The 26,995-nt window shown below is 37.4% G+C and overlaps 1 protein-coding gene across 1 annotated transcript; it reads left to right on the forward strand.

Annotated features, from left to right (window-relative positions):
• On the forward strand, nt 1-26,707 carry VIP (vasoactive intestinal peptide). The gene is made up of 7 exons (XM_083176204.1): nt 1-303; nt 1,242-1,358; nt 8,455-8,595; nt 17,726-17,830; nt 19,954-20,085; nt 23,125-23,239; nt 26,413-26,707. The coding sequence occupies exons 2-7, from the start codon at nt 1,252-1,254 to the stop codon at nt 26,419-26,421; spliced, it is 609 nt and encodes a 202-aa protein (XP_083032330.1). The 5' UTR covers nt 1-303; nt 1,242-1,251; the 3' UTR covers nt 26,422-26,707.
• Nucleotides 26,708-26,995: the final 288 nt, after the last annotated feature.

A 26,995-nucleotide genomic window follows, 5' to 3' on the forward strand; every position in this document is an offset into this window, starting at 1 on the left:
ACTTCTTGACCAGCCCTTCTCTCCCAGTCGTTTTTATAGGAGCAAGTCTCAGGCTGAGAGCATTAAATGAGAGGAGCCGAAGCTGGCTGACAAGTACCAGGCTATACAGAGTCAGGAGCAGAGAAGGGAAAGACCAGCGAACTTCACCAGCAACACATCTGTTTCCAGGAGACTTGGATGAGAGTTTCAGCACCATAGACAGCGACTCTGTCCAGCTTGTGCATCTAGGAAGTTCTGAAAGTGCCTGCTGTTCTGGGAGAAAAGAATACACTGTGCTGCAAGGAAAAGAGAGCGTTATTCCACGTAAGTACTGTAGATAGAAAAATACATTTTAAACCAAAAGCTGAACACACACACACACACACACACACACACACACACACACACACACACACACACACACACACACACACACACACACACACACACACAATATAGAGCAAACAATTACTCATTTTAATCATTTTAGTAGCTATTGTGCATACATTCTATGTATAGGCATGTGTTGAAATATACTATGGTAAGTGAAGGTATAACATTATCAACTTAAGTCCTTTTTAATGCAACAACAGAGCAAGGCAAACAGCAATATTCAAATAATGTGTTTATGAAAAGTTTATTGTCACATTACCTTTTACTATTTGAATTCACATTTTTTGTTAAAAATACACAGAATATAATCCTGAGTACTCATTTAATTTCTCTGTTATACAAACAATTAGTAGTTAGATGATTAAGTTCTCTTTACTAATGTAGATGATTCTTCATTATAAAGCCAAGGTGTTCTACAGAATATTCTTGTGGTGACAAGGATTTATTCATTATCACATCACAACAACAAATACAGATTGATACTCTAATCCAGGGATTCTCAAACTCGGTCTTCAGGACCCGACACAGTTCATGTTTTCCAGGTCAACCGACAGGTGCACAGGTGCACTCATTACTCATTGACACATTGTAAAAGATCCACAGGTGGAGCTAATTATTTCACTTGTGATTCTGTGAGGAGACCTGCAAAACATGCACCGTGAGGGCTCCTGAGGACCAAGTTTGAGAACCTGTGCTCTAATCATTAGAATCACCTGTGCTTATAATATTGTAAATGCACCGGTTAAGGCAGAATAGATGTGCAATCACATGTTAACAGTAAATAGAGCATGTATTATACAGAACATGTAACTTATAATGTAATATATTCCTCTGAAATTCAATGTCATAAACATTTTCTGCTTCTACAGGGTTGACGTAATGGAACATAGAAGCATCTTTCACTTTATGGTGTCTTTTACCCTATTCAGTGTTTTCTACCTCCGAGCACAGGCATTACCCCCTTTAGGGACTTACTCTAACAGTAGGTAAGGAGTCTTTTTTTTATATTCTTAGCAAAATACTTTAAAGGGCTTGTTGGTGACAGTTTGTTTGCTGTTATGCTTTGCCGGGCTACAATGAGATGTTTTATCTGCCATTACATTCACCTACAGTACCAAAGTAGAGAAGTTACTGATGACTGTTAACATCAATAAGTGATATGTTTGCAAATGCAGCACTCTAGAATGCAAAAATGGACATATTATTACAATTCTTCGGCGAAAATGGTCTATATATACATGTGAAGTTTCAAAAGACTAAATTGCGAGATAGTAAAGCTATGGAATATCCCTTTGTTTTCTGGAATCATGACAAAGAAGCCAAATAAACAGTGAACATGTTGCTCTTGCCAGATCTCCACAACAGAAAGATAGTTATGGATCTATTTGCTGGAGAAATAATATCCAATGGTTATTATTGCAGGTTGTTAGTGTAGACTGCTATATTCTTATAGTGCTACCTGTAGTTCCTCAGCCCATTTAGTTGTCAGTGGGCAGGATTACAAGGGAACTCTGAAGCTGCTTGGTGGAGGTGGAGGAGGAAAATAAGAAGTAACAACCTGCTTTCGGTAGGGGTAGGAGTCTTGCACAGGAAAAGGATTAGTGAGGATGTGCATATTTAAGGAAAAGTCTTAGTGAGGATGAGCGTATTTATGTCATTTTAGGCATTCTTGGTTTTAACACTCCCTTTTAGCTATTAGACCAGTGGTAGCCAACTCCAGTCCTCCAGAGCTACCAACAGTTCACGTTTTCTAGATCACCTTGCTGCTGCACAGGTGCACTCATTACTGACTGACACATTATAAATAATCCACAGGTGGAGCTAATTACTTCACTTGTGAATCTGTGAGGGGACCTGGAAAACATTAACTGTTGGTAGCTCTTGAGGACTGGAGTTGGCTACCCCTGTATTAGTCTTTTATAGCTTCTCATTGCTTACACTAAGAAAGATCTATCTATCTATCTATCTATCTATCTATCTATCTATCTATCTATCTATCTATCTATCTATCTATCTATCTACAGATGTATCCACTCACATTGTGGCTCTGACACAGCCATGCATGTACATGCATGCTCCCAGCTAATGTAATCCTAATGGCCATGGGTGCAACACAGACGCATGCGCAGGCCAGCGTGCATGCTTTGGGGCATATGTGTCACAACAGCTAAGCATTGGAGCCACAATGAGAGTGGCTACCTCTGTATATATCTAGGATTTAGCTATCTATCTATTATCTATCAATCGATCATATCTATTCTACAGTTAACCATTAATTTGTCAGGACAATGCTTATGATATGCAAACTGTAAGTATCCTGTACATTTTTTTTATTTGAAATTAGTTTAGCTTCTGTAGCCAATAAACTACACCAGAGTCTAATAAAAGCTTAGATTGTTTTTTTTTTTTTTTTTTTTTTTTTTTAAACCCGGTCAGTATACTTGATCATATACTTATTTTAGAGATCAACTACACAGATCATGAGTCCTGTGCTCTGCTGAAATGGAAGTACTGAGCAATTGAAGTTACAGAGGGTACGACAGATATCACGTGATAATGATAAGATCAGGTGTTACCAATTGCAGGGTTCTGTTTCCTATATTTCATGTTGTCATGTATAAATATTTATGCAATAAAGGATTTGTTGGCAACATGAAGATTAAATTTATCAAAATTATTTATGAAATAAATGAAAGGAAATGTGACAAAACTTCATGCCCCTGTAAAACATGCAATATAGCCAATTCATAAGCAAAATTAGCAGAATATACTAATAGAGACATACTGTACATAGAGTGATTATATCCTACTCACATCCCATCAAAATGATGGCATCTGCAATGTTCCTCCAATATCTGTATTAGCAGCTCCTTCTCTCCATTTTCAGCATGTTTGAAACAGATCAGTGTCCCTGCAAAAATAGCTTTCGCTTTCTGTAAAGGAGTAATTTGGACCCTTAAGTGGCCTCTACTGGTCACTGGTGGTACTAGAGGAGTAGTCAGCCATATAAATATATATATATATATATATATATATATATATATATATATAAAGAAGGGGGGGTTGTGACCCTATCCTGCGCTTATAGATGAGCAGCACTACTCTAAAGGCTCCGCCGCTAATGGGAGTCTGATGTACAAAATAAAGAAAGAGGGTGTAGAGGTGCGCTCAGAAGGTGGTTTCACCAGTCCACAATTGTAAAAATACAAAATATTTATTTCATACAATAAAACAATTTAAAATACATTTGTTTGAAATCGTTTACAGAGATTGTTGGTGGATCATTGTGATTCAATATAATTTCGACCATAGGTGTAGAATGATCATGCGAGAAACCCTACGCGTTTCGTCCACTTTTGACTTCCTCAGGGGTAATACACCAGGATCTATAGAATCTTTATACCTTGATTAAGTACATATATATTGAAGTGCACTCTTTAGGAGTTATTTAGGGAAGTGTGGTCACCGTTGTAAATCAGATAACCCTGTGATGCTCCACTTAATAAAAAATGCAACGATATCAAAATAAAGGGCGCAATATAACACCTCTCCAACTGATGTCTTTTTCAACTATACAGTCGATTCAGAATCAACTTGCCAAAGTCACAATCTCTCCACGCTGATTGTGACTTTGGCAAGTTGATTCTGAATCGACTGTATAGTTGAAAAAGACATCAGTTGGAGAGGTGTTATATTGCGCCCTTTATTCTGATATCGTTGCATTTTTTATTAAGTGGAGCATCACAGGGTTATCTGATTTATAACGGTGACAACACTTCCCTAAATAACTCCTAAAGAGTGCACTTCAATATATATGTACTTAATCAAGGTATAAAGATTCTATAGATCCTGGTGTATTACCCCTGAGGAAGTCCCAAGTGGACAAAACGCGCAGGGTTTCTCGCATGATCATTCAACACCTATGGTCGAAATGATATTGAATCACAATGATCCACCAACAATCTCTGTAAACGATTTCAAACAAATGTATTTTAAATTGTTTTATTGTATGAAATAAATATTTTGTATTTTTACAATTGTGGACTGGTGAAACCACCTTCTGAGCGCACCTCTACACCCTCTTTCTTTATATATATATATATATATATATATATATATATATATATATATATACAACAAAGTCTGTGCATATATATAATCCTAGGGGTCAACTCAGTGGTGCTCATTCCAGGGAACCAATGCCCAATGAATATCAAAGAATACTGGAGGGCACTCACCATTTTAATGGAAAAAAATTGGCAAAGGTTTTATTCTTGCAGAAACATGTTAATGCTTCGATCCTATGTAGGATCCTTATCAAAATCATAGCTTAAGTAGCAGATGATGCATCCACACCAAGCACCCATTTTTTTTTCATCAAAATGGTTTGTGCCTTCAATATTGTTTGATATATATATACTAGTAAGCCCACTCAAAGCTTATGCTTTGAAAGCTAGTACATGTAGTTTCACTTGCTGCCAACAGATGGCAGTGTTCATGGACAAATGGACACTAGACACACACACACACACACAGAGAGAGAGAGAGAGAGAGAGAGAGAGAGAGAGAGAGAGAGGTTAATTTTCATTTTACTCCAAATACTTATTTTATTTCTTATTTTGTTATTCTTTTGTTTTCTGTTGTTGATGTCTTATTTTGAAAAGATTCAAATATTCTGTACAATATAGTGTTCTGTTAGTATGGGGCACAAAACTTACTGAACCATATATGTACATCAAATATTTTGTTAGATTCAAGAGGTAATTATTAAATAAAAGAGCCATAATAGTCAGTATCTAGGAAAAAAGGACACACAGTCACAGTTTTAATTGCAAATAGTTTCCATAAACTTACTCAAGTGCAATGTTGATACACCAGTTGCTTTCCCTACACAGCATTTTATGCATGATAAATATACTACTAATTAATAAGGGCATATGAATTGATGTGTGGTATTTTCTTTCATATCAGAACAGAAGCGTGAGAGCAAAATCACACTAATATGGTGTGCATGTAGCTGTCTGTGTACTTGTAGAGTGCATCTGCAGTTGTAGTCATATATTAATGTAGTCAACTTGTAGTCATATATTAATGTAGTCAACTAAAATCAACTAAAAGGTAAAAACAGTGTCTGAATAATGTGTGCTTTCATACTGTTGATAAATACTGTTGCAAAATTGAAATTAAACATACTAAAGACCATTACTGTTAATTTGTGCATTGTACTAACTGGTGCCATGAAAAATTGTTGTAAACTATACTATCCCAGTTAAAATTACAATATGAATGGAAAACAATAATCTTTGGAAAAAAAAATAATCGGTACTTATGTATTATCTGGGTGTCCGATTATTGCATTGCATCGCATCGCATCGCATCGCATCGCATGCAATATAGTGGCATACAATGCAATGCAATGTGATTTTTCATTGTAAAGACCCAATTTTTAATTGTATAGTCAACCATGGGTGATTTCATACCCCCACTATCCAACTATGCATGGTATTGACTTTATATAGTGTGGCGAGCACGGCGAGCCACGGAGCCCGAAGCGTGGGCTCGCTACGCTCGCCACACTATATAAAATCAACTCCATGCGTAGTTGGATAGTGGGGGTATGAAATCACCCATGGTTGACTATACAATCAAAAATTAGGTCTTTACAATGAAAAATCGCATTGCATTGCATTGCATGCTTTACAATGAAAAATCGCATTGCATTGCATTGCATGCCTTAAGTAGTGGCATGCAATGAAAAAATCGGGAGCCCAGATAATACATAAGTACCAAATAATCTTTTAGAACAGCAATACTGTATTAAACCCATACTTTATGCAACATTAGTGAGTGATATAACTCAAGTAGCAAGGGTCAGTGCCTAACCAATACAGTGTATATGCCATTACAGTAGACCTGATTAAAATTTATATACAACAATTGTTCTATTGACTAGTGCTGTATCACACTGTGGGGGAGATGTATCAAGCCTTAGGGAGAGATAACTAACCAACCAAACAGCTTATAACTGTCATTGGGGCAGATGTATTAAGCCTTAACAAGAGATAAATGCAAGGGTGATAAAGAGAGATAAACATCCAGCCAATCAGCTCCTTACTGACTTTTTTCAAACACAGCCTGTAACATGGCAGTTAGCAGGTGATTGGCTGGGCATATATCTCTCCTTATCAAAAATAACAATAAGAAACTGAATGGTTAGTATGTTAACTTTATCCAAATTAACTCTATCAAAGGTGTGATGATTCTCCCCCTGTATTTCTCAACAAAAATCCCTCCATGTGTACCATAATTAATCTTATGATAAAAACTTCAAATTCTACAGTGCTGTATGGATACTTAAGCCAAGGGGATTTGTCAAAGTAGGTGTGAAAATTGTCAAGCAAATGTTTTTTATTCATCATAATGACCTGTAAAAATTACCATATATAGGAATTCTAATCTCTTTTTACATAGCATTTTTTATTTGAATTCATATATCAAATGTGAGTGACGCTGACAGTTTTAGCGGATATTTTGCACATCGCTCACAGAGATGTTGGCACTCAAAGGGTTAAATAAACATTAATGAAAATGTTCCCAATTCAATAAGAATATTTATATGCATACTGATAAACTGCTACATACTGATACAATGCTGTATCCAAATAATCACAAGTACTTATATGGAAAATAACTTGCTTAGCCCTATCCCTTTGTTTCATGGCATATGCGTCACTGGAAAGATAGAACTGTTCTGTCAAGACTACTACTACAACATATGTATTAAAAATACAATAAGGCTCAAGAGCTTTTCTAAGAAATACTTGACACAATCTTATCCATTTTAACCTTGATCCACAACTACAGTGTGTAAGATTTTGGAATAATGAAACACATTGCATGACCATATAGATGTTAGGTTATATTTTCTCAATGAAGACTTCTGTTGTGTTATTTTTTATTTCACAGTTACATGAGTTAATGGTGTTTAATCATGTTTGCATGACAATCAAATAAATCATACTATTTTAACCATTAGCTACCTAGCTATTTTACTGAATTATATTAAGAGATCTCATTGCATGACTTAACATTGAGGATTCATTAATCACTAATGCTGGGCACAATTAGTATCCAAGATATTTTGCTAAAACATTAATTGGGTGCTAGCTTGTTCCCGTTTCAATAGAGTTGGATGTTCAGCAAGCTGAAATCAGGAAGCTCAATGGAAGTCTACACGTTTCTCATTAAGTAGTGCATACACAATGTAATCCAATTCATACCAACCTTTAAAAATATACCTTGTTTCTTCACAATGAAAGCCCAGAGAGATTAACTCTTTGAGTGCCAGCATCTCTGTGAGAGATGTGCAAAATATCCGCTACAAATGCCAACGTCGCTTACATTTGTAATATAAATTCAAATAAAAAATGTGGTGTAAAAAAAAAAGATTACATTTCCTATATAAGGTAAACAATGCAGGTCATTTGAATGAATAAAAATGTTCGCTTGGCAATTTTCACAGGTATTTTGACAAATTCACTCGGCTCCCGAAGGGTTAAATTCTGTTTATTCAGAATAGCAGCAATCTGTAATAGCAAGTAGAGCTTTACATTTGTTCTACATCCGATCTATTAGCACGGCCATGATAGTGTCCCCTGTGCTTATCAGTTGATCAAAAGCTAATACTAGAGTATTAGCATCAATGAGTTCTAGAAACTTTAACAGTCAGCAAAGATTATAATGTATTATATATATCACAACAGATGCTGGAATCCTAAATTATAGAAAAAAGATGTAAAAGAGTGTGTTGTATATCACAGTTTGAGAAGTTTCATTTATTTCTTTATGCAAAAGCAGTTTCTGTGCAATGATTCTACTGTACTTTATTATGCTGCTCGTTTGAAACACCGGAGAACTGGATTAGATGTTGTTATTAATGTGGTGATATAAAATTAGATTTTACCCTACATATCTCATTTCTGCAGATTATTTACTATGGTCATTAAACGGAAGACATGCTGTTTTTTTTTTTACTTTGTGTTAGAAGTTATTAATGAAACTAAGTTATTTGTTTCTTTCTAGGCTAGGAAGCAGATTGCCATTCGAGGGATCAAATGAACCGGATCAAACACCGGGATCTTTAAAACAAGACACAGATATTTTGCAAAATACACTACCGGAGAATGACAATTTTTTTCTAGACATAACTCGTGGTGTTGGCAGGTAAACTTACTGATATTCACATACTTAAAGATGCATACAATGGGGGTGATTCAGGTTGCTTTGCAAAACCTGAATTAGGCCCAATGTCTGCTGATATAAACCTCTACAAATATATCACATGATGATACAGTGTACCTGTAAAGGTATTAGATAACAAGCACTGCAGTTGTATGTGATGTTGCCTTAACAGTTGATATATTTGAACTAGTGTAATTATAAATGGTATTCTAAGAACTTTTCAGCATTAATTGGATAGGAAAACTTTATTGATGCTAATTTAATTGACTAATTTACTATAATTGACTAAAACTTTAAATGACTAAAAGGTGCATGGTCAGTGTTTATTACAAACCTTTTGCTGTGCTGGGTCTTGTAACTGAGTGGTGATTTCATAGACCACTGCTGAACTCCATCAAGCATATTGTTTATTTATAGGACCTGTCGTCACTGTGTGAGTGTCTCCCATCAGTTAGGAAATTCCTGAACAATGTGCATGGGACAAGTTGCTATAAAGCTGCATGGACAGGAGCCACACCGGCTGGCCGTATATAATAAAATGAGTGTTATTGTGCTGAGATTTGGAAATGTAAAATATATATTCAGCATAATACAGTAATGTACATCATGTACAGTATACAGTATAATACAATATAGTATAGTATACTGAAGATGGGATTAAAAAGCATAAAAAAAAGTAGTGATAGTACATTGGAAACTTCACTCATGTACCGAGGCGTTTTCCAAAGCGACACCTGGTGGATGAACACCAGTATTGAACATGCTAGCAACTCGGTAAACTCCACACTGCCACCAAAGATGGCACCCTGCGACCAGGAACAGGCATATGAAATACGGGTAGTTTTTCTAACTACTGTACATGGCATATGTGACTTGGCCCTACTTGAAATTTTTGTTTTTCTAGAAAAAATTGAACAAATATGTGGCCCAATGCAGACCTGATCACACAGCTGTCAATCATCAATACACTGCACATGTATACAGTGCGAAGTAGGCATGCACAAGACCATCCAGCTATGAAATCCTGATTGCATGACATTTAAAAGATGATTGACAGGGAGTAGACGTCTGGGGGCAGAAACCAGCCATTTAGCGGGAGTGTTAAGAAAAAGGTGGCGAGCCTAGGAAAATGATAGGTGTGCCTGAGCATTTCACGTGGAGGGTGTGTTACGCCAGCACCAGCCCGGATATACCTTTATCCATTGCAATGCTGAGTAAACCTAGGGCTATGCAGCGCCTGGGATGAGTTGTGGCAAGTGTAAAAATTATTTGACGGTGATCCTGTTACAGAGTTTTGGACATACAGTATTTGCACATCAGTGAATGGAAGTGTAGCCATACACATCCATCCGCACAGTTTGCACATTGATTCATAAGGCAGAATTTCACTATAGTGGGGCTGTAGCTTAACAGATCTGTACGAGGCCCATAGATATTTGGGGAATGATATTATTGTAAAGCATTGTGTACTGCCAACTACCAAGTATAGATGGGATAGTTTGCTAAAGTGAAAACACAGAGCAGTATCCCAACAAGACTTACAGTAGATTAAGTAAATTCCTTATTTTAGAACTCTACTTAGTTAAGATAATTTGTGGGCTGAATATGCAAAGATCACTTGGGACTCGTTACTTAGGGGAATTTCCAATTGTTAATGCTTTGACATTCCCTATGGTAATTACAGGAAATCTCTACTATGCAGACATGCTGTTGGATGGGGCGTGGCCATCTTGGAAGCATGCCCAGGATCCTAACTCTGCCAATATATAAAAGGATAATAGGGTGAAATTTAATAGGATGAGAGGTTCAGAAAGTGAGAGATTTGGTAAGAAATCTCCAGTTTTTTTAAAGCGGCAATCATTTACACTGCAAAACCAGTTTGATTTTGAAGTGTAAATGATTGCCGCTTTAAAAAAACCTGGAGATTTCTTACCAAATCACTCACTTTCTGAATCTCTCATCCTATTAAATTTCATCTATAGTGTTTACATTCAGTAGGACTCAGTGACATTACTAAAGTACGTCATGTCAATGGGCCTAATTTAGAAGTAATTGGAGGTACGGGATATGAACCATGAACTGATGTTATGCAGCACAGGTCTGTGACGTAGCATGCAGATCGTCAGCATGCTGTTAGTGATTGACAGTCTGCTGTTGCCTGGGGGCAGGGACAGGATGCTGACCGCCTCTGTTTCCAAAAACAGAGACCTGTCACTGCTGTTGTGCAGGATTGATGAGGCCAGGAACTCTGTCAGAAGATAAAGATTTTCTGGGATCTTTGTTGGTTCCGAGGTAGCCCCATGTGTCAAGCAGCCAGTTGATAGTATCGCAGATGATCCTAAAACACAGCTCTCATCACTTATGCAGCCTTCCACTGAATTAGCCTTTAAGTTCTATCATTGTTGCTTACATTTAAGCAGCAGCTATAGCAACTCCTACCACGTGTGAATCATGCATCATAGTCACATAATGTCACACACAAATATAAAAGGACCCCACAGGAAAAATGTAATAATGTGAGAATTAAAATGTGAGAGATTTAGAGAGAGTCTTCCCATTTTTCAAAGCTGCAAACATTTACATGGCAAAACCAGGTTGATTTTGTCATGCAATTTATTGCCGCTTTAAAAAAACTCTCCCAAAATCTTTCACATTCTGTTTCTCACACCCTATTACATTTGGTTCCACATTTTGTTCCAAAACTCTTGTTATTTGTAGATGCAGTAAATTCTTAATTATCATTATGTCCAGTAGTGATAATATTCTATATTTCTGAATTATGTTGGCATCATACAAGGCAAGTTGCAAGCTTGGCCTATACATTGGGTTTGCAAAACTTTGTGGCTTGTCATTAAATGAAAATGTGTAGCTAATTACAAACCTCTTTAAAAATATAAAATATACCTGTGTGCAGTTCTCTTGGTAAAAGTTTAAATGTATCTCAATTAACTTGTGAATGAAATGAAGGTGGAGCTCACGTTTTATTGCGGTTGAGTTAAAAGAAGAACACTGAAAAACATGACTTAACCCTTTCAGTGTCAACTTTGTTGTGAGAGATCCACAAAATATCTGCAAAAAATGCCTGCGTCACTCAGAGCGACTGTCCTTTTAGTATAAAACAATACAAATACAGCCAATTAATTGAAGTTTAGTTAAATATTCCACCCAAAAAAAAAGGACAGTTGCTGTGAGCAATGCTGGCATTTTTAGCAGATATCTTGAGGATCTCTTACAGCAACGTTAGCGCTCAATGGCTTAAGACTTGCTGCCATTTTCTTTTAAGCCCATTTCAAGTCACCTGGACTTAATGTTACCAAGCAATGTTTATTGAGTACAGGGCCATCTTAACGGCATTGTGGGCCCTATGCAAAGCAATGCACTGGGTCCCCAACTAAAGCTTAAAAAATCATAACTTCCTGTGGTGTCTCTCCACCTGCTATCAGCTATCCAGCAATTTGAATGCTTACAGCCAGGTACTGTTTGGCTTCAGGCCGGTAGAGAATGTTTCCCAGCAGTTCTGAGTTTGTGTAATTCATAATCAAAGCAGCGGGGCAACAATCTCTACTAGCCTCACAAGAAACTCCAGAGGCACCAGCAAACCCCTGCTAAAAGGCCTTTGGAATTGTGGGGCCCTAGGGCAGTTGTCCAGTAAGTCCATGCATTAAGATGGCCCTGATTGACTTCATTACCATGGATAAATGGTTTGCAATGGGTTTTTTTTGCAACCTTGGCCCTGGATCAAAGATACGTCATGAATGTATGTCATCTCAATGGCAAGCAGAAAGGGGAAGGGTTACAGGAGAAACCATGTTTGGTACTTTTACACATTTTAATAATCAATTTGTTGCATTCTAGGTTTAAGGTAGACAGTGGAATAAGTGTAATATGTCCTAAAATGACTTGTCTTTTAGCCCCAATCCCACCATGTCTCTCAGCCTTACCCACCTCCTATGTCTTACAACCCCATCATCCTTTCTCTGCAACATATCCCCTGTGTCTTTGCATACCAGTGTTTTTAGCTCCATCTCCCTGTGTCACTTTACCTCCAGCCTCCATCCATCCTATTTCTTACCAGTCAAGCTCACACTCCTGCTGTACCTGCATGATTTTCATGGGCATCTTGGCTCCTCTGCTATACAGCAACGCATTTTATAATGTCTGTTATAATGTCTTGTATTCTGCATCATCACAACAACAAAATTGTATTGAGCTGGCAAGACTCATTGGGATACATTTATTAAGCTCTGTGAAGTGATAAAATGATTGGTCTTTATCACCGGCCAATCAGCTCCTACCTTTATTTTTCAAACCAAGCCTGTAACTTGACAGTTAGGAGCTGACTGGCTGGTGATAAAGTACCAACCACATTATCACTTAACCAAGCTTAATAAATCTGCGCCCCCCCCCCATTTTACCTGCACCATGCTAAACATAGTGAGGCTCAGGCAACCGTAACCCTTCTTCCTAACTCTAGTGCCTGACCCTAAAACCAAGCCAAGTACTTACTTCTTCTTTTAGAAGAAGGGAAGAGAGTAGAAAAAATAAAATGATTCAAAGCTGATTAAAAAAACAAATAAATACTGTAGTCAACATTCATTACTATGGTTGAAACTGAATTTGAGGCAACCCAAAATATTTTTTTTATAAATATATAGAATAAACTATTTTTACCAATTCACATTTTCAGATTTCTACGGGACATACCTATCAAAGCTTGGATAGAGATACATAAAGAGAGAAAATACTAAGCAATTGGCTCCTGTAATTTTCAAAAACAGCCTATAAAATGACAGTTACATTACGATCTGCTTGGTTGGTACTTTGAGGCAGATGTAGTAAGCCTTGTAGAGTGATAAAGGACCAATCAGCTACTGTAATTTTCAAACACAGCCTGTACATTGGCAGTTTGGAGTTGATTTACTTGCACTTTATCTGTCTCCTTTATCGCTTGCCAAACTTTAGTACATTGCCCCCTATATTTTTCTCCACTGTCTGTCTCAAAGCACTGATAGATTTTCCCTTAAGTCAACTATTAACCTGGGTGTGTGGGTAAATGAAACGATGATTGGGCTTTTCTTGTTGGTCTTTTTTTGTTTCAATGTATTTTTTATGGAAACTAGTTACCAGCCCATCAAAATGATGGAAAAACATAACAGTACTGGAAACTGTGCGCACCTGAATGGAGCAAAACTTGAATTTCTCTGTCAGGTGACATCTATTGGCTGCTAAATTGCAAAACCCTTGATATTTCCCCCATATACCGTAGGTTAAAAGCTGTGCTAGCCTTTAATTATGTAGGATAGCTTTTACTTTATATTAAGCAAGAGTAATGCTTTTCTGTGTGTGTGTGTGTGTGTGTGTGTGTGTGTTTCTGTGCATTCTTGATTCAAAGTATATAGATATACAAATACAGCACTCACTATAATAAACTAACTCACCTTAACATACTAATAATCAATTAAATAAATTATGGGTTTTTAGTTCTCTCTCATGAACCCTAGATAAGCTCATTAATCTGAAACCTGTGACAGCTTCCCCTTTAATACAAATTCAGGTGTGTTAGGTGACTGCCTCATCCTTAAAATATATAAGGTAGTTGGCAGGTGAGCTTTAAACCAAGAAAAAACACATGTTCATTTTAGCTATGATGTGTCAGTAGTTGCCAGGTTCTTGAGAGACCAGTTGTTAGTGTAGGACTTGCAGTGACATGGGGTCCTTTGGCGATGGGCTGCAAGCTTAAATGCATTGATCATTTCATGAACTAAAACCCCATTATTTATTTAATTGATTATTTTTATGTTAAGGTGAGTTAGTTTATTATAGTTAGTGCTGGGCCCCCTGCATTTGTATTTACTAGAGTATGTGGTTACAGGACACTGCACCCCAACCTGGGAAGTGTTGGTGCTGTTTGCACCCCATTCTTAGGAATGGCGAGTGTGGTGGTACATCTGTATCTCTCTCTATCTATCTATCTATCTATCTATCTATCTATCTATCTATCTATCTATCTATCTATCTATCTATCTATCCTCTTCACCTCCTTCCATAACTGCTGCGATTAACTCTATCTGGGCTACCTAGAAAATTGAAAAAATCACCTCTATCCTCCATGATACCTCCCTTAACTTTATCAAAATATGGTCGCCTTGGACAACCCACTTCCAAGCCGAAGCCCCGTTAACTACCCTGTAATGCCTTTTTATCCCTGACACTGCTTTGTTGACCGTCGACAGCTCCTCTAGACCCTTAATTCTCCTCATATCTAACTCTCTACCCACTACCCTTTTCCACACTATACTCTTTACAGTCTTTCCCCTCTGTTCTAACTCCCTCATTCCTCTTTACTCACTCTTCTTCCCCGCCCCCCTCTAACTAAACCTCTACGCTTCCAATAATAACTTAACTGCTTGGAATGCTCAGGACTCATATCTCGCAACCACCATAGCACTCTCGCGAATGGTTACTCCATCCAATGTTGATCCTGTCTTCTTCAGGCATATTACTGTCAATACCATGATAATACATGTCGTCCTGTAACTATTACTGCATCCATTTCATGTACAGTTTGTTGATATGTGTTTAAAACCAAATAAACTATTTTTCTAAAAAAAAAAAAAAAAAGAAGGGAGTTCTACCGAAGATGAGTTGTTGCCCATAACAACCAGTCAGATTCTACTGTACTTATTCATTTAGCGCCTTCTAGCAGATAATAAATAGATTCTGATTGGTTGCAACATCCCATCTTTAATAGAACTCCCATCTTAGTAACTGTACCGCTAAATATGGGCTTGCACTGTAGCTGCTTTGGAAGGTGCACTGTGTGGATAAAATGAACTACTGTACCTCTATAATAATCATTTAACACTTATTGCTAATTTATGTTAATATTTATCTTAAATGTATATTTTTATCTGGATTGCTTGACTATGCTTTAAAAAAAAAAAAATTCTAGATTATATTATCCAGTTCTTATCCAACACAACACATTTGAAGTGTGATGCACACTTTTAACATTACCATGTGTCTTAACTTGTCTTAATTATCTTGCTACTTAAGAATTAAGTTTGAGGGTGTCTATGAGTGCAGTTCTCAAATTTCTTTATTTGTTCTTTCAATATCTTAGCAACATTTAGTTAACCATTTAATGCATATGTAATTTTAATTAAAATAAAACAAATTAAAATAAATCTGAATAAATAAGACAAAATGCATAGCAAACAAAAAATAATAAATATATAGATGATTTAAAAAAAAAAAAAAAAAAGTTCCCCAATTATAAACTGAGTCAAATAGCATGAGAAATATAGAAGAGATAAAGGGCTGTATTTATTAGTAACCATTTTATTAACAGTTTTTTATATAGCGCACACATATTCCACAGTGCTTTACAGAGCATATTTGAACATTCACATCAGTAAATAATAATACTTTGATAATTTAGTCAACCCTTAGGTTCAGTCCTGAGGATATTATTCAGGAAAACAATACCCCTAACTTGATTGAAACTGAAACTGTGTACACACGGGGGCGATAGGGGCTGAAATAGCTGGAAATATGGTCGCAGGCGACCATATTGCCAGTGATGGGAGTGTGCCCCGGCGATAAATTGCCGGGTGCGCGCTCCCGTTTTCAGCCCCGTTCTAATCGCTGGTCGCAGGAGCTTGCGGAGCTGATTACCTCTGCGGCTCCCTTGGCAGAGGTTTCCTTTCATCAGCGACCATCTCTGGTCTAGCGATATATGGCTGAGCAATATATCTCCCCCGTGTGTACGGGCCTTTAAAGTGCAACACAGGACTTGATATGGAAAATTTATTTTTAACACCAAAAGGAGAATGTACTGTTTTATTTATATTTCCCATAGGGCTCTATAAGGATATTACCATCCACAAGGTTTACTGACTACATGTACATAAAAAGAGATCAGTAATAAAACACCATTTTAATGTATCTTTATAAATATTAGTGACAAGTATAAGGTGCATTGGCATCCTGATACAAGCTATTTATATTTTATTTTTCACCGTTTCCATACTTTGTTAACTAACGGTTTTTGTCAATACTTCACAGATTTTAATACATTTTTAACTAAATTATTAAAATATAGTTTTTAACTTCTCTAGGGTCACCACACAAAGACATTCCTTATTGATTCAGTCTGTTTCACTTGCAAAAGCAAATTCTCTCTCTAATGGACAAAACCATGTGAACTGCAGGTGGGGCAGATGTAACATTTGCAGAGAAAGTTAGATTTGGGTGTTACTTTGTTTTTATGCAGAGAAAATACTGCCCACTTTATATTTACACTGCAATATAGATATCTGTTTGAAGTACAAACCCCACCCAAGTCAAACTCTCTCTGCATATGTTACATCTGCCCCACCTGCAGTGCATATTGTCCATTAGAGAGAATTTGCTTTTGCAAGTGAACCAGAATCAGGCCCCATATTCAGTGCATCTACATGCGCCTCCGTGGGAATTTAATTGACGTATGCTTTATTTTATTTGCTATTCACCAACATTCTGAAGACAACATATCTGGATTGCTCCTCTGCATTGTATTCATGTTCATGAAGAATATTGTATATTGTATTTTAACTTCATAATGCAGACACTTACTCTGCAGTAAATTTGAAACATGTTGTACTTAAATAAGAATAAAGCCCTCATTTTTAAGCTCCACATTTGTAAACTCATATTAATATTGTTTAAAATGAATGTTTATTTTATCTATAAAATAGATGTACTACTTTAGGTGAATGTACTACACTTACATATAGGTATAGTATTTATTATCCAGAAACCCATATGTAAAATCTTTGGGGAAAAAATGGTAACAAAATAAAAAATATATTGTTATTTTATTTTGAGAGAGTCATAGCCATAGGTGTGATCACCAACGATGTCTTCCTACAGTGACTGGAAGGAGTACTGCTAAACAATTTAAACATGAGAGTGTTGCCAGGGCAGAATATATGAGTATTAATCATTCTGGTCAATTAAGTTGATACTTTATAATGACTCTACCATATGAAAATGCATCATTTTCAAATGTCCAATAAAAAAATATTGCAATATCTTTTTATTTTTAATTTTTTTTTTGTGTGTGTGCTAGGACAACTCGGCACGCTGATGGTCTCTTCACTAGTGGATACAGCAAGCTCCTAGGTCAACTTTCTGCAAGAAGATACTTAGAATCTTTAATTGGCAAAAGAGTCAGGTAAGATAGGAAATACAACGATTTAAAGTTAAGCAAGTCACATGTGTTCATCCTTCAACTACTGTAGGCCCAATCACTGATCAGTATAATCAGATTCTAGTTTGACAACATACTGTACGCACTTCCAACAGGATCAGTTTGTTTATCCAGACATGGTTACTGTGTCAATGACATGTTAATTTTGAGACCTGTCAGTGTGATCGGTAGATTGCCAGATGCGCTGACATCAGGTGAGAGGATTCACTGTCATGCGTGAAGCTATAATTGGATAATATTTGACCTATCCCCTACTAAGTCAATTTTTACAGCCATTGTAATTTATTTTGTGCAATTAACAAATATTATGACAATTTCAGTGTAAGCAAATGTTTGATGACAGAATCAATTATTCCATGTGTTTAGAACAATAGAATATTTCCAATTATAATTGAGCAAATCTTAAGAAACAGTGAACAGTAATGTGTGTAGTTCACGGGGTAACCAAAATTTAGGTTGACAGATATTAGATCAACAGTCAGTAGGTTAACATAGTACATAGTACACCAGTTGGTGCATATGTGCAACAAGATAAAAATTTACACCCCAAAAACCTAAAAAATGCATGTTGGACTTTTCAAATGTCAACCATTTAAAGTTTTCCTAGACAATGTCGACTTAGACAGTGTTGGCCCAATGAACCAAATCTACTGTACAACTGGAGCTGCTCTCGTTCAGTCCGCCAACTTGCCATATGAGAAAACTGGTGGAGCTGGCAGATGGCGGAGATAGGGACGCGTGAGCGTCTCACACGCTCGTGTTGTACCATTGCCGAGAATGTCCCATTGCCTAAACTGTATCTTTAGCATCAATTTCATTATTTAGCTTGTTTTTATCCTTTTTTAGCATTTTTTTTTAATATAAGTTTTTAAAACTGTATGTTTTACACAAAATATCTGATAGGAATGTATTTTTTTTTTAAATGAGAAAATGTTTGTGGCTATATTTCTACCAGTTTTATGGCAAATAGTTACATAAAAGATTTATTACAATAGATAAAAACTTATTTAAACATTTTAGAGAATACGGTAACTCTAGTAATACACTTAGTTGATGTATGTCAAAATGATGTTATCATATCGTTTGATTCCTCACTTACTTTGAGAAGGTTTCTCAAAAAGAATGTTTTTCGTCACTTGCATATTCCATTGGTTTTACAATATGTAAAATATACACTTAAGAATAAAGGGAATGGTATTATTATTATAATTATAATTATTACTACTACTACTACTACTACTACTACTACTACTACTACTACTACTACTACAGTGAATATAGTTAATAATATAAAAAGATACATACAAGAAAAAAATTGATTTAGAGTCATATTTACATCCCTCAATATGAATAATTCTATAATAAAATATGAATATAAAGAGAGAGACCTGCTCACAAGAACTTACATAATAATTGGAAATAGCAGCAGGGAAAGAGACCTTAACAATCGAGTACAAATTTGGGGAGTTAAGTGGAAGTGTGAAAGACTTCCTCTATTCTACAACGGGATGCATTCATACCGACGCTGGCATCTCAACTGCCGGCACTAGACTGGCGCTGGAATCCTGACAGAAATTACAGAAATAGAATCCCAGCTGCAAGGATGCCAAACATAAGTTTAGTGAGGTGGGTTAAGAAGGAAAGAGGGGTGGGTTAGGTTTAGGTACTAGGGCTAGGCAGTGGATGATAGGGGGTAGGGAAAGACTGCAAGGTGGGATGGATAGGGTTATGCATGTGGGTGGGGTGGTTATATTTAGGCAGTGGTGTATATGGGGCTGGGCACTAGCGTTAAGGGTTAGGCTGCAGGGGGGAGATTTAGGGTTAGGCTATGAGGAGGAACGATTAGTGTTAGAGGACAGGGTGTTTGTAATTTTATTTACCTCACCCCATTCAGGATTCCCTCCTTTAGGATGCCATAATTGGTATTATGAATGCCAGCAACATGACTGTCAGCCATCCATATATAACCTTTTACGTTTGATTTTTTTGGAGAGACTTTTCACTGTTTTTAGTTATTCATCCTTTTGCTGAATTTTCCCATATGTTGAATTAACTTTTCATTACCATTTTTCTATTTTCTATATCAGTAATAATGTTATGGAAGACCCAGTCCCTGTAAAGCGTCACTCTGATGCTGTGTTCACTGACAACTACAGTCGTTATAGGAAGCAGATGGCAGTAAAGAAGTACTTAAACTCAGTTTTCCCTGGAAAGAGAAGGTATTGATGCTCTAGCAGAATGACTTTAATTAAAATGGCAGTAACTCTGAAAATTGGAAAGAGAGAAGTGCATCTACTTAATCATGATTGTCATTATTGTGCGGGATTAATCTGAATACTTTTGAGAGAAATGAAATGATTGCTGTATATTGTATCTAATTAAAAAATCTTAAACTTGAATTCTTTTACAAAAGCTTGAGTTTTTTTATAAATAAAATACTTCTGGAATACACAATGAGAAAAACTTATTGCAGAGGATTTCCTTATGTTACTACCTTTATCGTCTTTTTTTTTTATTTCAAGTCTTTTTCAAGTCAAGTTATTGTTTCAGCTTTAATTGCTTAAAAGCATAAAATTAAAGCTACAATATATATGATACGTAATATTCCTCCACTTTCTGCTTCTGCAAGTGTTCTTGTGGTATTCAGTCTTGTCAAGTTCAAGGCCATTATCTATTATAAAAGATTCCTGTGCAATCAAAATGGATCACACCAGCTTTCTTGCCATTACTTAGGGAATACAGGAAGTAAAAAAAATACAAAGCTCTTTACTACGCTTAAATTCTGCTATTCATAGAGGAAGCGGTAGCACCATGCAGACCTACAGAAGTGAGAGATGTTGCCCATTGCAACCAATAACATTCCATTTATCATTCATCTAGAGCATAATAGCTGGAATCTTATTGGCTGCTGTCAGAAACATAATTATAAAAATGTTAAAAATTGACACTAAATTTATCCCCCAGTTTCTCATTCGCACCATTGTAGTTCGTGAGTTGACTCCTAAAGCAGTGAGAGATAAGATGAGAGCCCAGTAATTGTCGTTGTCCATCCGCATATGGGAATGGCCAACGTTTTATTGGCGTTCCCATGAGAACGTTGGGCCTTCTCATGCTAATGAGGGCATGACGTGGCCGACAGGGGCGGGCAGCTGACATCACCAGATGTCAGCTGCCCTCCCATTTCATCCCGAATGTGCATGCACATGTAAGGGTGCCTCAGACCACTCTTACATATGTGTGCACCTTCCACATCAGCAGCATGCAGTGGACCGCCTACATCATTCGATGGTCGCCGACCATCAAATGATGCAGGCTGTCCACTGCACACTGCGAAAGGATGTTTATGCAAAACATCCATTTGCAGTCAGTGCAAAGGAAAGTGCCTTGTGAATGGTGGGCTGGCGTGCCCTCATTCGCAAGGTGGGGTTGGGTTGACTTACAAGGATGCGTATATGCATCCAAGCGAATCGTCCAGAATAACCCCCATATTGTTAATAACTAACCTCAAGCTGTTCCTAGTAAACTTTCTGATTTTAGTTTTAGACAATGGAAAAATTCCAATGTACAGTACATGTACACTTATCCAACCTCATCATAAGAAGTAGTGATTTCATTGATAAAATAAATAAAACAACCAAAATGTGTCTGCAGCGGAGTAACTGTACATCTTTATTACTGAAATGCAAATATCAATTAGTACAATATTCAGTAATACTCAATAAGAAAATAAATGTGCCAAACAAAAAGTCTGTCTCCAATCTGTTATTCGCTTATGGGCATGTGCTGGTCTTCTGTGTGGGTGCCTTCGAAGACTTGCATTGTATCTGTGGCACCCGCAAAGGGGTGTGTGTGTGTGAAGGAGGCTTGCTGGGGGTGTTCGTATGCGAACACCCAGCGTTTTCTGGGCGTACCCACAACAATGCTAGGTTATTATGCTGACCATCAGTATGCCTAAACTATCCGTATCAGTAACTTGAGAGATTATACAATAGTTTATTTAATAGTACATATACATTCATATTTTACATGAAAACTGGGGTGTATTTTGTCATACATATATTACATGATAAGTGGCTAAACTCCTTGTAAGTGTCCCTAAAGTAACCACTATAATCGCAATTGTAATACTAAAGTACAACCTGAGAAACACACGTACAGTAAAGTTCCACTGTGCAGTGGCATATTCATAATAAGTGAAGGTTATAAAAGCCACACGGGCTCCTGAGTCCAGGAATTAGCAGTGTCTTTGGGGTTTATTTACTAAGATGGGAGTTCAATTGAAGATGGTATGTTGCTATGGGCAACAATATATTGCAGCAAATATTACAGCAACAATGCTACTGCTAGCAGATAATAAGAATAACGTAATGTCTGCAATAGGCATGGAGTGGGTTAAACATCCAAGACTGTTGTGTGACCTAGGGAAGCATGTGACTCGGTGGTCCAATAAGGACTTAGGGAAGAGCAGTGTTAGCTGGGATATCAGGGCAGGAAAGGAAGGAGTATTTCTCCTCCCTTTCCTGCCCTGATATCCCAGCTAACACTGCTCTTCCCTAAGTCCTTATTGGACCACCGAGTCACATGCTTCCCTAGGTCACACAACAGTCTTGGATGTTTAACCCACTCCATGCCTATTGCAGACATTACGTTATTCAAAAGTGATAAAATGGAGAGTGATAAACAGCCAGCCAATCAGCTCCTACCTGCCATGTCAGAGGCTGGGTTTGAAAAATAACAGGTAGGAGCTGATTGGTTGGCTGTTTATCACTCTTCACTTTATCACTTTTGAAGCTTGATACATCTGGCCCAAGGTGTGTTGCAATCCCAGGCAATTATGCTAAGTCTACTCTGGGAAAGACAAGACCTGTCTCTTAAGTAAAATGTCATAAAAAAAAAGATGAATAGGATATCCCTGTTCAGCCTGGGGTTTACCTATATATTGCAACTGTGGTTTATTGGAAGTAAAGATTATAAATTGGTTTCCATTATATATTCTAGGATCTGTTAATTTACATATGTGGGAGACAGAAGTAATTTTAAAGGCAGTAAGGTTCTTTTAGCTATTTGGTGCAATTCAGAACCTACAGTAGCATGCAGATTGATCTGCCTGTCTCTAGCTCACGCACAAAGGTACATGAGTTGGCATGAGCCACTGTAATATTCATTTGTACACTTCCATCATTGAGTATGACAACTAGGCTGTTTGTGTATAAAAATAAGGCAACAGAGATGAAATAACAACTTCTCATGTTTTATAGTCAAGAGGATATCAATCCTGCAAGTCTACGAGAAGATGCTGATCTAAATCAAGCACCATTTTCTGAAAACTATGATGATGCCACCATAGATGAGTTGCTGAACCACCTACCATTGGTATGTCAGTTATTGCAAATCATTTTCCTAAACTTTTCAGAATTCTAAAGTGAAATTCCTATTCCTTATGATCGCTATGCCTATTAGAACCCAGATTTCATGGTGACATCTTTATATTTGAGTATAATGCATAATGGCCCTTATTCTGGTTCACTTGCAAAGGCAAATTCCTTCTTAAATGGACAAAACATGTGTTCTGCAGGGGGGCAGATGTACCATGTGCAGAGAGATTTAGATTTGGGTGAGTTATTTTGTTTCTGTGCAGGGAAAATACAGACTGCTTTATTTTTACAATGCAATATAGATCTCACTTTGAAGTAAAACCCCACCCAAATCTAATGCTCTCTACACAACTTACACCTGCCCCTAGTGCAGTGCGCATGGTTTTGTCCATTTGAGAATGAATTTGCCTTTACAAGTGAAGCAGAATAAAGACCAATGTCCTGGAAAAGGTTTTGCTAAAGACAGCTGCCTGTCAATGCCTGGGTCATTAGGTTCAACCACATATAATAGTTCTGTTAACTATTCATATTATATGCTACATGCTTACTATACAGTGAAATAGCGAATGTTATTAGCTATGCCAGACACTTCCTCAAAGTTACAACTTTACCTCCCTGGGGTGTATTCAATGCGGCCGGCGGCGGCGGGTTAAATGGCGGCTATCACCGAAAACAAGCGATCCTCGCTGTTTAACCCCCGCGCCGCCCGCTCACCCTATTCAACGAGCCGGAGAAATCCTCACTGTCAGAGGACAGCGAGGATTCCCCCAAACAGCGAGGTTCACAGATAATGCATTTAGCCACGAGCCTCGCTGTTTTAGCGCCCACATATACCAATTCCCCCTCGCTCCAAAAACCTAGTGAGGGGGAAATGGCGTGTGCAAGGGGTCAGTTGAATACTGACCCTGCAAGCTGTGACAGTGAGCAGGCAGCACTGCTCGCTGTCACAGCACGCAGAAAACATTGAATATGCCCCTTTATCTGAAACTGTTATGCTTAGAAAGGAGCTACTTAAAGCAGATTGCACTGTGCTTTTTGTTTAGTGCATACTGTGTTGATCAACTTACTCTACTAATATTTTGCAATTACCGGTGTGCATTCTATATACTAGATTACTGCCCAACTAGTTGGCTGGTATATGGTATTAAAAATAAATTGGAGTTCTTGAAAATTACAAATATATTTAATAGACCAAATACCTTAACATGTATTTAGCTGATGGAAATACCTGCGTAGTTATTCAAGTACTGTCTCTGTAACAGTTATTAAAGTACAGTATCTAAGTATTTTATCAACCTGCATTGTCTATGTAAGGTGGTAGTGTCAACTTTTTGAAAAACTGGATAAACCTCACCCACCAGTGCCTCATTTGAAACAAGGGGCCTAATTCAAACCTGGTCACTGGGCAGCTAATTTTTAGAGCCCTGTGAGCAGGTATACGCCAACCCGCCAGAGTGAAATCCCGCCATGTGCATTCCTGCGATTTAATTCGCAGGGCTTGCAAAAATTAACTGGAGTGAAAAGAGACAAATCTATTTGCAAGCCGCTCTCCAGTGAATAATATTTCCACTGTGTGCGGTGTGTGTGCATAGCTCAGGACCAACTCTGATCGGTGCCAAAGCTGACATCGCATACCTTCCCCTAAAACGCCTGGACGCGCCTGCGTTTTCCCTGGCATTTCCAGAAAAGGGAAGGTTACCACCCCCAAATGTCAGCTTCTTCTCAATCAACTAGTGTATGACCAGCAATTAAAAAATAGAAGGGTTTTATCACAGGTTGACCTTGCGCATGTATACTATGGGCAGTAGGCATGCCCAGTCTACCCATAATCAACCAGCCTGTGAATTTCCAGCCATCCGATCAGTCTGATTTTAATTCGAGATCAATGTGCCTATATGAGTCTAAAATCAAAAAGATGTATAGTGTTAAAAGTGTCAAGATTAATTAGGTGTCATCACTAACCATGTCGACAGTCTTCAAGTTGACATTGATATAATGTTGAAATGATGAGAATGTTGACAAAACATTACTGGATGTCAGTGTTGACTTACTAGTCTTTCCCTTCCTAACCTCTCCACCTGGAGAACCTCCGAACCCTGGCACCATTTTTTTTCTTCTTTCAATTCCATTACAGAATGTTATTGCAATGCTGATTTAAAACTTTCTTTGCAATAGATTGGTCAGCATGCATATAGTGTTCATTCTAGCACCCGCTATCTTTGAATACCCATGCAGTTCCTCTTCCCTGCCTGGGGTGTCACTGTCTGTTGTGGTGTTTCTAGCACAGGTCTGGTTTGCGTATCAGTGCTGATATACAGACCACACTGTGCTAGAAGCACTACAGCAGACAGCGACACCCCAGGCAGGGAAGAGGAACTGCATGGGTTTTCAAAGATAGCGGGTGCTAGAATGAACACTATGCATATATAAAGCTTTTACTGTATGTCTTAGCTGTACCCACTCATATTTAAGTGTGTAGGGGGCAGGGCTCTTTATGTTGGTGCTCTGATTTGTCTGTAGCTTGCCTAGTGCTATATGAAGCCATTTATTGAACAGAAAAACTGCTACATCTGTGTTATTATTATTATATTTTATTTATAAGGCGCCACAAGCGGCTCACAGTGCCGTACATAGACCGTACAATAGAATAATACAGGATACACAGAACTAAACATAACAGGAACCAAAGAAAACCTAGTTGCTGCAAAGGTGCACTCGTTACTCAGTGACACATTTTAAAAGATCCACAGGTGGAGCTAATTACTTCACTTGAGATTCTGGGGTAGATTAAATAAGATCAGTGAAGTGATAAAGTGTCTGGTTTTTATCACCGGTCAATCAGCTCCCACTTGTTATTTTTCAAACCAAGCCTGTAACTACACAGTTAAGAGCTGATTGGCTGGTGATAAAAACACTTTATCACTTCACCGAGCTTAATAAATCTGCCCCTCTGTGAGGAGACCTGGAAAACATTAACTGTTGGTAGCTCTTGACGACTGGAGTTGGCTACCCCAGTTCTAGAGGGTAAGATACTTGTGCGAGTGCAAAGTGGATTCTTCAGTGCTTGTGTATACAACGGGGTTAGTTGTGTGAAAAGGTTTTTTCAATTATGGACTATAGATAATACTGAATCGAAACTGATCTCTTTTTTTTTTTTTTTTTTTTTTGCAGAACCTTTGAAGAAGATCGTTTGGTTGTTTAATGAGAAGAACACGTTTACTATATTTTTCAGTTTTACATAGTATTTCAAAAAGATTACTTCTGTATTCAAACCAAAACAAATTTGTTGTGAGGTGAAAATTGTGACAAATATGTTTCTTATATTTAAAAGTTGATGTTTACACTGTAAATATTACTTTAGAGATCTCTACCTACAGCTGTACATAGATATGCAAAACCACATGGAAAGCCTGTGATTTCATATGCTTCAAATACTTTATTTCAATAAACGCATTTGAAAGATGAACATGGAATAAAGGACAGTGTTACACTTTGTAGGATACGTTAACGGGATATAGAAATATGGGTGTATTGGATATAACCCAATAAACAAACTGGTCAACAACAACAATTGTAACCATTTGAAGACACTTGAATCTACACCATGATTACATAGAGATAGCCATTATGGCTCGTGGTGGCTTTCATATTCTCATATATACTGTAGAATCAAATCGGATGTTGATTTCAGAATAATTCTTACATTCCGGAGATAATAAAACATGTCAGCTTTGGAACCTTTATAATTAAACCT

Source organism: Crinia signifera, chromosome 3 (assembly GCF_055691185.1).
Source record: "Crinia signifera chromosome 3, ASM5569118v1, whole genome shotgun sequence".
Taxonomy (NCBI): Eukaryota; Metazoa; Chordata; class Amphibia; order Anura; family Myobatrachidae; genus Crinia; species Crinia signifera.